The following is a 12,452-nucleotide window of genomic DNA, read 5'->3' as shown; positions in this document are numbered from 1 at the left end:
GGTGTAAGTTTGAACCTTGGCTTTCATGTCAATGTCTCAAGAGCGTTGCTTGGGGACTCCTTGCATCTCTGTGCTAGTGTCCTCTCAGGTACACTTGGGATGGCATGAAAGACCTCAGGTTGTCTGGCATCTGGGAGGAGGTGATACAGTTGAAGATCACATCAGAGGATGTTTTGGGGAAAGCTTCTGCCTTTCAGTGGTGTGAAGAAGTTTAGGTTCTCTGTTGTGGTGTGCTGTCAGCTTCAGCATGACAAGAAAAACTTCATTAAAACCTCAGGGAAGACTTCATTGTCATACCCATGATATTCCTCCAATGCCAGTTTGTCTCAAAGAGTAGTTTCAAGAATGTGTTTCCTTCAGGTTATGTTGCAAGGAGGCAGGGTGCTGCATACAGATTATCGTCATTAGTAAGCCCCCTGATTGTTAAATCCACTCTACAAAGACTGCCTAGCAAAACAAAAAAATTATCATTTCCTGATAGTTTCTGAGTTTCCCACTCATTTCACACTGTAATTTATGCTTTTAATTTTCTCAGCTTGCTGTGCATACCTGTGCCCCCACAGCCAAGCTTCTGGTTCAGTCAACACTTCTTGTTAGAGGAGTAAGTAATTTCCTTTCCTGTCTCATACAGATGATGAAGAGGTCTCCATTAGTGCAGATCCTGAGCCAGCTGAACTCCAGGAAAGCCCTGTGAACAACCCCACAGAGGAAAGCCTCGGTGAGCCTCCATGCATCAACACAGTGACCTCAGAAAGTACAGCTCCAGAACAGCTAAATGGATACAGTGTGGATAGCCCAGGGGCTGTCAAACCTCCTGGGGAAGTCAACCAGAACAGCTTAAATGAAGAGCTAGCAGGAGATGGGGAGGTTGATACAGTGCAAGTTCCTGAGCCCTTGGAATCCATCCCAGGCGAAGCACTGCCTTCTTTAAGTGCTACGGACCTCACGGAGCAGCTGGCTTTGCTGGCTTGCATGTCTCCTCCTGAGACTGAAGTTAGGGAAAATAACAAAGTCAATTCTGGTACTCAGGGAGATGGTGGAGTCTTGACCAGCATCGAAACATTAGATACTGATGAGGTGAGTGCAGATGTGCATGCTGGCAAGGACATAGAGAAGAGTCAGGAAGAAGGGGCTTCAGCCCAGGAGGAAGAAGACAACAAGCTGCAACTGAGGACCACAGCAAAGAGGAAAAACAGGCCATGCTCCCTGCCTGTGTCTGAACTCGAGACAGTCATAGCTTCAGCTTGTGGTGAACCGGAGACCCCTCGCACGCACTACATACGGATCCACAACCTGCTCCACAGTCTGCCCTCCGCACAGATGAGCAGCGATGGGGAAGAAGAGCAAGATGGTGGCAACGCTGGGGAGAACGATGAGGAATCTACAGTCAAGGAGGCATTAGAGAAGGAGGTGGTCAGTGAGAGTGAGACAGTGGCAGCAGAGCCGCCTCTGGAAAATGAGGCTGAAGAGAACTTCAGCCAGAGCACGGTGCCTCCTGGGACCTTGGATGAGCAACTCTCTGAATTAAATGATGGGCTGTTGGATGGGGAACACCCCAGGACAGGAAGCGAGAGCGAGTCAAGCTCCAGGCCCAATGGTGACGAGTGTGAGGCGTGCGACACCTCTTGCTACAGCCCCTCCTGCTACAGCACCTCCTGCTACAGTACCTCCTGCTACAGCACTTCATGCTACAGCACCTCCTGTTATGACAGTAACAATCGCTTCTCCAGCCATACCCGCTTCTCCTCTGTCGACAGTGCAAAGATTTCCGAGAGCACGGTCTTTTCCTCACAGGACGATGATGAGGAAGAGAACAGTGCTTTCGAGTCAGTGCCAGATTCAGTGCAGAGCCCTGAGCTGGACAGGGAGCAAGTGGATGGCTCCTCCCAGTGGCCAGATGAACTAGTAGCTCATGGTGGGAACCCACAGAGAGCCACAGAGAGTCTAGACACCCCAATAGCAGGTCCAAGCAGCAGAAGAGAAGGTTAGATCCTGAGAATTGATGCGCTGAGCAACCCTGATTATCTGGATGTCACAGAAGGCATCAGATAATCAAGGTCTCAGATTGCTCACAGTTTATTTCGTACAAATTTGGGGGCTGTGAGCTGGGCCAGATATCAGGGAAGGCTGGATAATTGAGCCTGTCCTTAAAATCCCAGCCAAACCAGATAAATCAGGTGGGGATCTGTGTATATGGATTCCTGTAGATACACATGCATCATTATAAAATCAAGATTAGCTACCCTATTTATGTGGCAGATCAGAATTACCACATCCACCAACTCATTCCTTATTTCTTGGGATTGTTTCATTTCACATGCTGATGTGCTGCCATGTCTCTGGTAGTCAGTGAGGGGACCAGCTTGTGCTTGTCAAAGGGCAGAGATTTTGATTTACACCAGCTAAAGATCTGGGCCAGTTTCTGTGTATGATTTGTAGCCACACACAGTCATAAGCATGGAGAAATGCAAATATTTCTCTTACAAACCCAGTTTTCCAGCCCCATTTGTTCCAATTCCCCAAGTATCAAACAAATCTACCTCAGGTTTCACAGACCATAGGGCAACTCAACAGAGGGGTTTTTTTCTTAAATACTTCCAAAATTGAACTATATTGAACAAAGTTCTCATCTCCTTACCCTTCTCTAGATAGAAAACATACTTAAAGTAATTTTTAATCTTTGTAATTTAGGTACTGTTTTTTCCAGTCCCTCCAAATCGTTACATTAAATTGCTCCCTTTTGTAACTCATTTAATGTCATACGGAGTTACATGAAGGGTGGCTTTGATCACACATCTTTTCTTCAGCTAGTGTATCATTTTTGTCCACCTGAAGAAGCAAATGCCTTAGCAGCTAAGGAGCACGCAGTGAGGTTAAGAGGTAGTCTTTGCATTCCCAGACCCCAAGTCATCTGTTTCCCACTGTAAGTGACACTAAATTAAAATCACAGGAAAAGGATAACATATTGAAGGACCACAGAGAAACCCCACTAAAGCATTCTTCTGCCTTTTCCTTTTCCATTCCCAATTTATTTCACCCCACCTTCCACTGCCACAGACATGCACATTATTTCCCTGCAGGAAGAAAGGTGTAAGGGTGGCCTTACACACTGGGCTGTGTGAAGATTTGTAGGCAGCTGGGCCTAGGTAATTCTTTTCTCTGCAGAGCAGAATCTAGCCTGAAAAAGAGCATTAAATTCTCAGAAGTACACAGCGGGGTAGAAACCCATTTTCCCTCCTCGCAGATGTGTGTGGACAGCATTTATGTGCAATATACTAAGAGGGCACGAGCGTGTGTGTGTGTGTGACCATGCTAACAGATCGGATGGTTATTTTGAACTGTGTGTACTTTTGAGAGGGGACATGGGGGAAGAAGGTGGCTTCTTCATTTGGATTCAGTACAGCTTCAAGGTTGTGCCCCTTGAGCTTGTATAAAGAGCACTGCAGTGCTCACGGTGGCTTTGCTTTGATTAAGTGGGAAGGAGGATGGCTGAAGGGCAGCCATGCTCTTAGCACTCTTTTGGTCCCACGGGGGGTGCTTCAGTAAATGTGCACATTGCTTCATGACTTGGCAGCTGTTACAAATACAGTAGATGTGGTCACCTCCATCCACTCCAGGTGACTGATACTACCATGCTTCTGCTGGCTTGGCGTAACTATCTTGACTAGGGGAGAGTCAATTATGGTAAGTAAAGAAACATAGATGGATGATCTGGTAGTTGGTGCTACACCACCTGTAGTAACAGAACAGTTTTTAAGGCTATGAGAGAGGGACTTCTAACACTGAGTAATAACTTACATAACTCTGCTGTCTGTTCAAAACATGCAGCAGATGCTGCTGTGAGATATGCCTATACACAAGTGGTTTAATGGAGACATTTAACAGGCCACACGGTATCATCAAAGCACCTAGAAGAGGGAGTATTTTTGTCTAAGGGATTTTTCTCACTTCTGGATTGTGTGAGATTTCTTTACAGTTTGATACAAAATTGGCTTCTGCCTTCTAGCTGTTGGTTGTTTAAAGAAAACCCATAAGTTTTGGTAAATGTGGGATTTTTTTACATTTGATAGCTGTATATTTGAGTCTTTAACAAAATGTTCATTCTTAGGCTATTAGGATTCTGACGTTAAGAACAGCTAAAACAGCCAGCACACAGCAAGTTTGGCTTAGCTGAATGGTTCTGGTGATGTTGGAAACGCTAAATATGTTTTTTTTCCATAAGTTGCATCTTTCTGATGCATGTAAATGTTAAATATATGCATCAGATTGTATTAATGGGCCCACCTTGAGCTGGAGGTTATAGTGAAAAACTGTTACCACACAGTATGCAAATGTGTCCGCTCATGGGATAAATAGTTCTGGTTTCTAAGATTTTAAGAATAGATCAAGAAGGAATCTGAATTCTAGAACCTATGAAGTTTTAATGTGCAGGTTCCTCATTCTCACAGTTCAGTCTAAAATAAGGAATGCTTTTACATCCCTACTATAACTTCTTAGTTTCTAAAAGGGTTCTGTAAACCTTAACTAGATCTTAAGTTACTTGTTCCTTTCAACAGAACATGAGTTTGGACGTTTGTTTAGGTTTCATTTATTTCGTATTTGGATATATAGACATATATACAATGTTAGTCTTTAAAAACTTCCTCTGCACTGTCTACTATGTGTCTTTCTTCTTCTTCTTTTCCTCTTCTATATCTCAGGTCTTCCTTCTTTATCTTGGATCCTGACTATGTCTCACTATCTTTTGTCTTCCTCTTCTACCACCTGTCTACTTACCTGTTTCTGGTCCTTCTCTCATTCTCCCTCCTTATGTTCAAGATGGACTCTTCATGTTTTGAAAACTACCTATGGAAGGGGATAGTCTTCTGCTTTGCAGGAACTGCAGAATCCTGCTGTTTCAGTTCCCTTAGCCATGGGTCTTTTAGAAAAGCAGAGAACGATCCAAGGCAGCTTTTAGCCTTGTATTCCACTGATGTGGTGAATTAAAAGTTGGAACCAGGATTTTGCATGTTCCTGCCAATTTCAGCAGAAGCGTGAGTCTGGTTGTACATGCACAGTATTTCTCAGAGATCAAGCCTGATTCTTCTCTCGCTTACATTATGAGTCCAGAATCTGGCCCATAGCAGTTTAGCATTGACTCAAATTAGAGATCAGAGCCTTGACTGCATTATTTTAATAACTTAGGCATATGAGTTGTTATTAAAATAGTGCCTGAAAATAGGAATAACCAGAGCTGCTAGTACACCAGGCTAACCTATTTACAAAATCACTTGTTTTACAGTAGCACGTTTTTTGAACCACATTGTGAAAACAGTGAATGACTCTCAATGTCTTGAATATCTTGTCCATAGGTGATTGTCCTTTACTCCATAATTCTCAGCCAGTCAGCCAGCTTCCTTCTCTGAGGCCTGAGCACCATCACTACCCAACTATCGATGAGCCTCTTCCACCAAGTAAGCTTTAGTTTTTTAATTTCTTGCATTTTTTCAGCTTTTCCTGTTAACTCGAACAGTGTAGAGGTCAGTATGTCTTTCTAAATAACCCCATCTGTTCTGTATCCACATTCTCCAGAACCCAAGCAGTATGCCCTTTTGTTTCTCTTATTTGATCCTGGTTTCAGGTGGTGGTGTGTTATTTTGGACAAGCTCTGTATAACCTCCCTCTGCCTTGGTCCATCTTCTTCTTTGGCTATCATGAAATGAAAATAATACTGTTTCCCTGTTTCCAGTCAGTGTATTTGAACTCAAGTGAGTGTGTATCTGTCAGGTGTTCCAGAAGCCTTACTATAAAGCTTTCTGGGTGGTGTATCAGCAAAGTACTCTGATCTCTCTGTAACGTTTGTCTCCAGGTTTTCCGTGGCTGACTTCAAAGATGGTTTGGGATGGCAGTCCCTGTGGCCTGCCAGCTCTGCCTATAGGTCCAGCAGGAGCCCTTTTACAGTCAGGATGCTCAGGCAGACAGGGCCAACTCTGAGCAAAACTAGCAGATGCTGGGAAAAAACAGCTCACATAGTGAGCTTGTCTTGTACTCACATGGTCTTGTACTCACATGGTCTTGTACTCTCTTTGGATTTGATAAACAGTGAATTTTATGTTCATTGTAGACTGTAATGGTATCTGCAGTTACGTTGGATAAAAAATGTTAGGGTCTTAAGTAGCGTAATCGAACAGTAGGCTGATAATACGGGATTTTTACAAGTGAATCAACTGCTGGAGGTGTTTTCACTTGTTTCTGTAGCCTCTCCCGTGTGTATTCCTGGAGGATTACCCGCTCAGGGTTACCCGGTTTTTGCATTGGCGTTAAATGCCCAGCAGAGTGCACTCTATGCCCTGCTATGTGCTGCTCATCACCTTTCAGCTTCGGCACCTATTTAACGACCTAATATGTGCAGAGCCTCAGAAAAACAACCAGGCATATACACAAAGCACTCTATTTTCTTCAAAGCCCTGGAAGGGAACACACTTACTTGGCCTATGGGCCCATTAACAAATAATTCATCGTTTACCAACCATGCTGTCATATTCCCTAAGCCAAAAATAGCCCCTATGCTGGCGTCAGCTGCACAGTAGCATGAATGATTCAAATGCCTTTAGCCCAACGAAGTCTTATTAGAGTAGCACTGTGGCTTGCCAATGAATGATGAAATGGGAATGGTTACCTCTGTAACAGGCAAATATTTCTCTTCCTCCCACTCTTACCTCAAGACTTTGGAAATAGAGCACATTCCCCATTAATGATGTTAATGATAGGACACTGACATCAGCTCAGGTAAACAAAACAGTGTGAATCTGTTCCGTATTCTTCCATCACCAATTCAATACATTTTTCCTCTTTCTGATAATTATCCTCAAATGGTAAGTATTTCTACCATTGGTTTTCACAAGTGCTTTCATGACAGGGTTTAAGGACTTGAAATACAATGTGTGATGATGCAGAACTAGTACCCCTTTGTAGGATTCTCTTTTAGTGTTTGCATATAACATCATTTTTTACAACAAAGGCTGACAGCGTGGGCTTAAATATGTTGATCGTTATAGGACTAGACTGCGTTAATTTGAAGAGCAAAAATGTTGAATTTAATAAATCACCTAAGAAGCCAGTTTCAAAAAACTCTTCATGAAGTTTTAAGGTCATTTCAAAATATTAACTATAGCTTTAAACTAGAAATGTTTCTTATTCTAGCATTCAGTATCGGTATCTCAGTGCCGTTAATGCCTCTTAGTCCTAGATAAATAGTTCTTCAATCATGTGAAAGGAAGAAACTTTGTATTTTAAACGTTTTTAAGCCAGGTTGTATGATCAAACCTGGCTTACTCCTCACGTGCAGCATTCACTTCTGCCCATAAATAGAGCTGAAGATGATTTGCCAGTGCTGCAAGTTCAGCAAATTGACTGGTTTTACTTTGGTCATGGAGAACCTTCTGGACAGTTTTCTTTGTCTTTTGAATAGTTTTCTTAGTAACTTTGTTTCATCATAACCCCACAACAGTTGGGGTTTCCGACAGTGTTACGTAGGAAAGTAAGTTAGAACAGGTTCATTTTTTGTGGGGGAATATCATAATGGCCAGTCTGAATGCAAAGGTCTATACAAGATTGAGAGATTTTCAGAGTTTGTACAGCCTCATGACGGCATTATTAGTCACCCCTTATTATGTGTGTGTTTGCCAGTACTGCTGGAAACCCTACAGAACTGAGGCCAAGAAAAATACATGTGCCCAGTTTAGAGGTGCTCTTTGCTGAAGGTGTGGCTGAGCTTGGAAAGGGAAAGACAGTGTATTTACTTTGCCCTGCCAGGATTGTGGTACTGCCAGAAGAAAAAGTTGTGTCTTCTGGTACAAATCAGAGTGGCTTCAGAGGCTGCTGTGAAATATGACTGGGCTGATGGAGAACAGAACCAGCAGTGTCCTGTCCCCAGCCCTGTGCTCCAACGTGTTCTGACTCTGAAGGTTAGATGCAGGTTGGTCTGTGTTGCAGTCACAGTCTTACTTGCCTGAAAAACAAACAAAAGACCCTGAGGAGATTTGGCTGCTTCCTTCATCCCCTGTGCCCCTGAAGTAGCATGAAGGGACTTGAGCACAGCTCAGCAGCAGAGTTCTGTTTGTCGGTTCACCTGTCAGCATGTTTGTCTCTCTGTGCAGGTATCCATCTGTCCACAAATGTGGTAGCGTATGCAGCTTCAGTGACTTGTGTGACTTGCAGGTTCTCTTGTGGGCAGGCAGAAAGTGCTCCTGCCACCCTCTGACAGCCTTACCGGGGGACCAGGAGAAGAATTGGTTCAGCTGATGAGAAATACTGCTGCAGGTTTCTCAAAAGCCACGTGACACGCAGTTCCTAATATTTGAGCATGCCAATGCAAGTGTCAGCCCATGGTTTCAGGTGTATATACACATAAAGCAATGAATAAAGCAGCACTCACTGATAGGTTCAGTTCTTGTCTGTACAGACCACTGCTGGATGTCTGATACATCCAAGAGATCATCTTCCTGAAGTTGTGGTCCAGTCTGTGTGATCCTGGCCTGATGTTTTCACTGTGACCTCCAAGCTCTGGACAAGTTTCATTGCTCCTAGATTTCCAAGTACTGTGCTTAGGCGCTTAGGAACTTTGAGTTGCATTTAATAAGAGAGAGACTGCTACATTGCCTCTAGAGCCGGTCATGCACAGGGCTGGATTAGGAGAATCCCTTGTTTGACTGTGTAATTGGGTAGTATTATTCTTACTAAATGTCCATCAGCAGACTTTGGACCAATATGACCAGTTAGTGTTTTCCGTGTAGACTGTCTAGAGTGTAGATCTGCAGCATTGCCTACAAGCTTCTAATTATCCGTCAACCTTTATTATTCTCAACTTCTTACATGTATACTGCAATAGCAGAGGGTGAAGGATTTATCCTTTGCCATAAAACAGCAAGGAAAACGAATATCTTTGTGATGTTAAGGTAGATCATGTCACCTTTGTTCTGGCCAAGATTATTTCCTTGAGGATACTGCAGATAATGCATAGCTTCAGAAGGACCATTCCCACCGACAGTGGTACACGTGCCGCCAGTGACAGTGTGCTCAGCAAAGCTCTGGCCTTCAGCCTGCCTTATGTGTCAGTCTGATTTCCTTCAGCGTGCATCTGTTGGTGTGCTGTTTTTCACGGTCTTATGTTTTAGACATTGTTTTCACAAAGCTTTGATCTTGTTCTTGAAACAGCTGCACTATCCTTGGAAATCTTTACCTGTGGGAGGAAGAGGGAGTCCTCTCCTGAAAGTTATATTGTGATGTTCACAGTGAGACACGGTGTGTGTACCTGCTTAACTGTAGGTTTTGTGTCTGTAAGGAGTCAGGTACTTCCAGAGAGCTTTGAAAGAAATAATGCATGTGCATATGGCTGTTACTGTGTCAGAGTCTTACAGAAAATGCCCCCAAGGACTCCCAGTGCCCCTCTTTTAAGGTTTGTGGTATTAACATGCCAGGGGCAGCCAGCCATAAAATTCACACAGCCTGCACTCGGCTGGGACCAGCCCAGGTACGGAAACTGAGTTTAGCCAGGGCCAGCATTCAGGGGATGAGAGCTGGTCATGAAGGGTACATTTCCAGATACAGCAGGAAGAGGTAGAACTTCAGTCCTACTCTTAGATTGTAGGAGATAAAATACACAAAGTATGAAATCCAGCTGATCCTGAATTTGATCCATAGAAAAAGTGGACTCATCAGGGATAAGGGTATCATAGTAAGAACATGGGAATAAGATGAAGTGTTTGCCCCCAGAGGTAATCACCATATGTGCATTTGTGTGTGAATGTGAGTGAGGTTTGTATATAAACACATGTAGAAAGTATGTGCATATATTTACATAGCTCCATCATCAGCTGATGAATCATGTAAAACTATGAAGCTAGCAAGTTGAATTTATATCACTATTCCATACATTCCAACCAATTTGATATGTGACTTTGCTAGCTAACTCATTCCTGAATTTCTCCTGTTCCAAAAACTACTTTTTTTTATCAACATTACCATTTTCCAGAAGCCATCATGTACCAAATAACTTAGTTTTCAGTCATGGGACAACATAAACATTAGAAGGAGACGACAATGATGGAAGGCTCAATATTATGCTGCAGACTTTCAGTCTACTCTGCATCCATCAGAGCAATAGATTTATGATACTCATCTGTTTAGAGAGATTTCTCAGGATATGTCCAACCAGGCTTTGATCAGTATTCAGGAGAGCCTTTAATTTTATGGTATCCTTCGAAGCCACTTTATAAAAAGAGAGAGAAATGAAACACATTTGTTCTGAAACAGAGCAAAAAAGAACACACGGGATTTGACATATTAGCTCTGATGTAATCCTTTTCCACTAGGGGTTGGTTCTGTGTGGCTACCCCAACTTGTAATCAATCCAGCTCACTAGTACTACTAATTGTAACATTATCTACCCTTTAAAAACTGGGGCCACTTGGTTTTTATAGTCTATGGTAGTGAACTCCATAGGCTACCTATGTGCTGTGTGCGAAATATTTATGTATGTGCATATGGTGCCTATACATATATATAGACAAGCGCATAGTATATATACACATTTGAATATATACTTTGACTATATACACATGATATATATTGCACGCATGTAAACTATATATATGGTATCTCTTGTGTGTATATACCCTGTCTGTGTACATGTATGTGTGTGTATATATATATATCTCCCACAGTTAAGTTTTCTGGAAGGTATCACACTGACAGCATAACCCCTTCCTTTTTTCCAACCCTAGACTGGGAAGCTCGGATAGACAGCCACGGGAGGGTGTTCTACGTGGATCACGTCAACCGAACCACCACATGGCAGCGCCCCACAACTGCGGCAACACCAGATGGGATCCACAGATCTGGCTCCATCCAGCAAATGGAGCAGCTGAACCGGCGGTGAGCATTTGCACCTATATTACTCCCTTGAGATCTGTGCTCCCCAGTGCAATGCATTGGCTCCCTGACGATTTATCTTTCCTTCTTGTCAAAGTCCAACGTGCGTTCTTCCTGTCCCTACTGCTGGTCTCTTTTACCTTCCTGTGGGTGTCTGGTACCCAAGCTTGCCCACATGAGAAGTGCTGTTGAGTGAAAGATGTTGCAAAACATTTCAAAGAGCAGAGAGAGCCTTTTGGAAATCTTTTTTGAACTGACTCCCAGAAGAGAAGGGAGCGTTCTTCCAAACGATGGAGTTGCTTTTGCTGTTTAACTGTAAGAGTGCTACTGATGGGTCAGCATCTACTGCTACGCTGTGGAGGTTTCTGAGCTGTCACTGAAATAGTGTTGCTGTATCAGTGTGTCATTTCTGCTCAAGCTAATTAGGCCTGTTGAAAGGTCTGTCTCCTTTTCTAGGACAGAGCACTGCTCTAATAGGACTGTACACGTGTCTAGATGTAGACAGGTCTGCTTAGTGTTACACTGGGGCCTGTAAATCTGTCAGTTCATTCTAAGATGGCTGAGATATCTCTTAACACAGGGAATATTTTCCTTTTAAGTAGTCCACACATAGGTTGTTTATCATTTCTTTTTCATCTTTGTTTTTGAGACTGAATTTAAGAGGAAAGAGAAAAAATAAACAGTTGGTCAAAAGTCTTCCTTTTTTACTTCAGAAAAGGATTTTTTTAATTCCCTGCTTACTGTAATGGTACAGTTTCTAGAAAAAGACAAGTAAACCAGAAATTATATTGTAATTATAGCACACAAAAGGCCACGGAAGTTTTTTGGTCTTTTTTCTATTCTAAGAGGAAGATCCACAGATGAGAAAAGGATGCAGTTTCAAAGTACTCTGAAAAGGGTGCAGTATAGTTTGGGTGTTACTGCGTGTGAGGAGAACTGGGCCCTAAGTGACAACAACTAGAAAATTAATGCAACTTGTAGAGAGCAAGCCAGCCCTCTTGAAGGGGTTGTGTAGCAGGTTATGTTGGCACCATAAACACACTCTTGAAGAATTTCTCCTTTTTTTCTCACCAAAATTCATTATTTTGGACAGCATTTCATAATGTGTTATGTCTTGCAGAAGACACACTAAAATGAATATTTAATGTAGCTTTTTTTAGGGGATTTACATGACTTTTCTGTCATTTAGCATTTGTCTTTGAGAGGGATTTGGGCTGTGTCAAAGCTCAGACTATTTGGCTACCACTTAAGCAAATTATCTGCTACACAAAGCTCTGTTCTGGACATGGAATCATAGAATGGTTTGGGTTCGAAGGTACTCAAAGCTCATCCAGATCCAATCCCCTGCCACAGGCAGGGACACCTTCCACTGGAGCAGGTTGCTCAAGCCCTGTCCAACCTGGCCTTGAACACCACCAGGGATGGGGCGGCCACAGCTTCTCTGGGCACCCTGTGCCAGCACCTCAGCACCCTCACAGGGAAGAATTTTTTCCCAATGTCTAATCTCAGTCTCCCCTCTGTCAGGTTAAAGCCATTCCCCC

General features: G+C 43.0%; 1 protein-coding gene across 1 annotated transcript in view; it reads left to right on the top strand.

Annotated features, from left to right (window-relative positions):
* HECW1 (HECT, C2 and WW domain containing E3 ubiquitin protein ligase 1) overlaps positions 1-12,452 on the top strand; it is a gene marked incomplete at both ends in the record, with an annotated part of 174,387 nt that overhangs the window by 104,372 nt on the left and 57,563 nt on the right. Inside the window, 3 exons of the mRNA XM_080611271.1 lie at positions 632-1,984; positions 5,352-5,453; positions 10,764-10,914. Coding sequence (XP_080467397.1) covers positions 632-1,984; positions 5,352-5,453; positions 10,764-10,914 — 1,606 coding nt within the window. The remainder of the gene's footprint in view (positions 1-631; positions 1,985-5,351; positions 5,454-10,763; positions 10,915-12,452) is intronic.

Source organism: Psittacula echo (genome assembly GCF_963264785.1).
Source record: "Psittacula echo genome assembly, chromosome: 2".
NCBI classification, from domain to species: domain Eukaryota; kingdom Metazoa; phylum Chordata; class Aves; order Psittaciformes; family Psittacidae; genus Psittacula; species Psittacula echo.
Note: the sequence above shows the minus strand (reverse complement) of the source record. Positions and strands in the feature narration are given on the sequence as shown.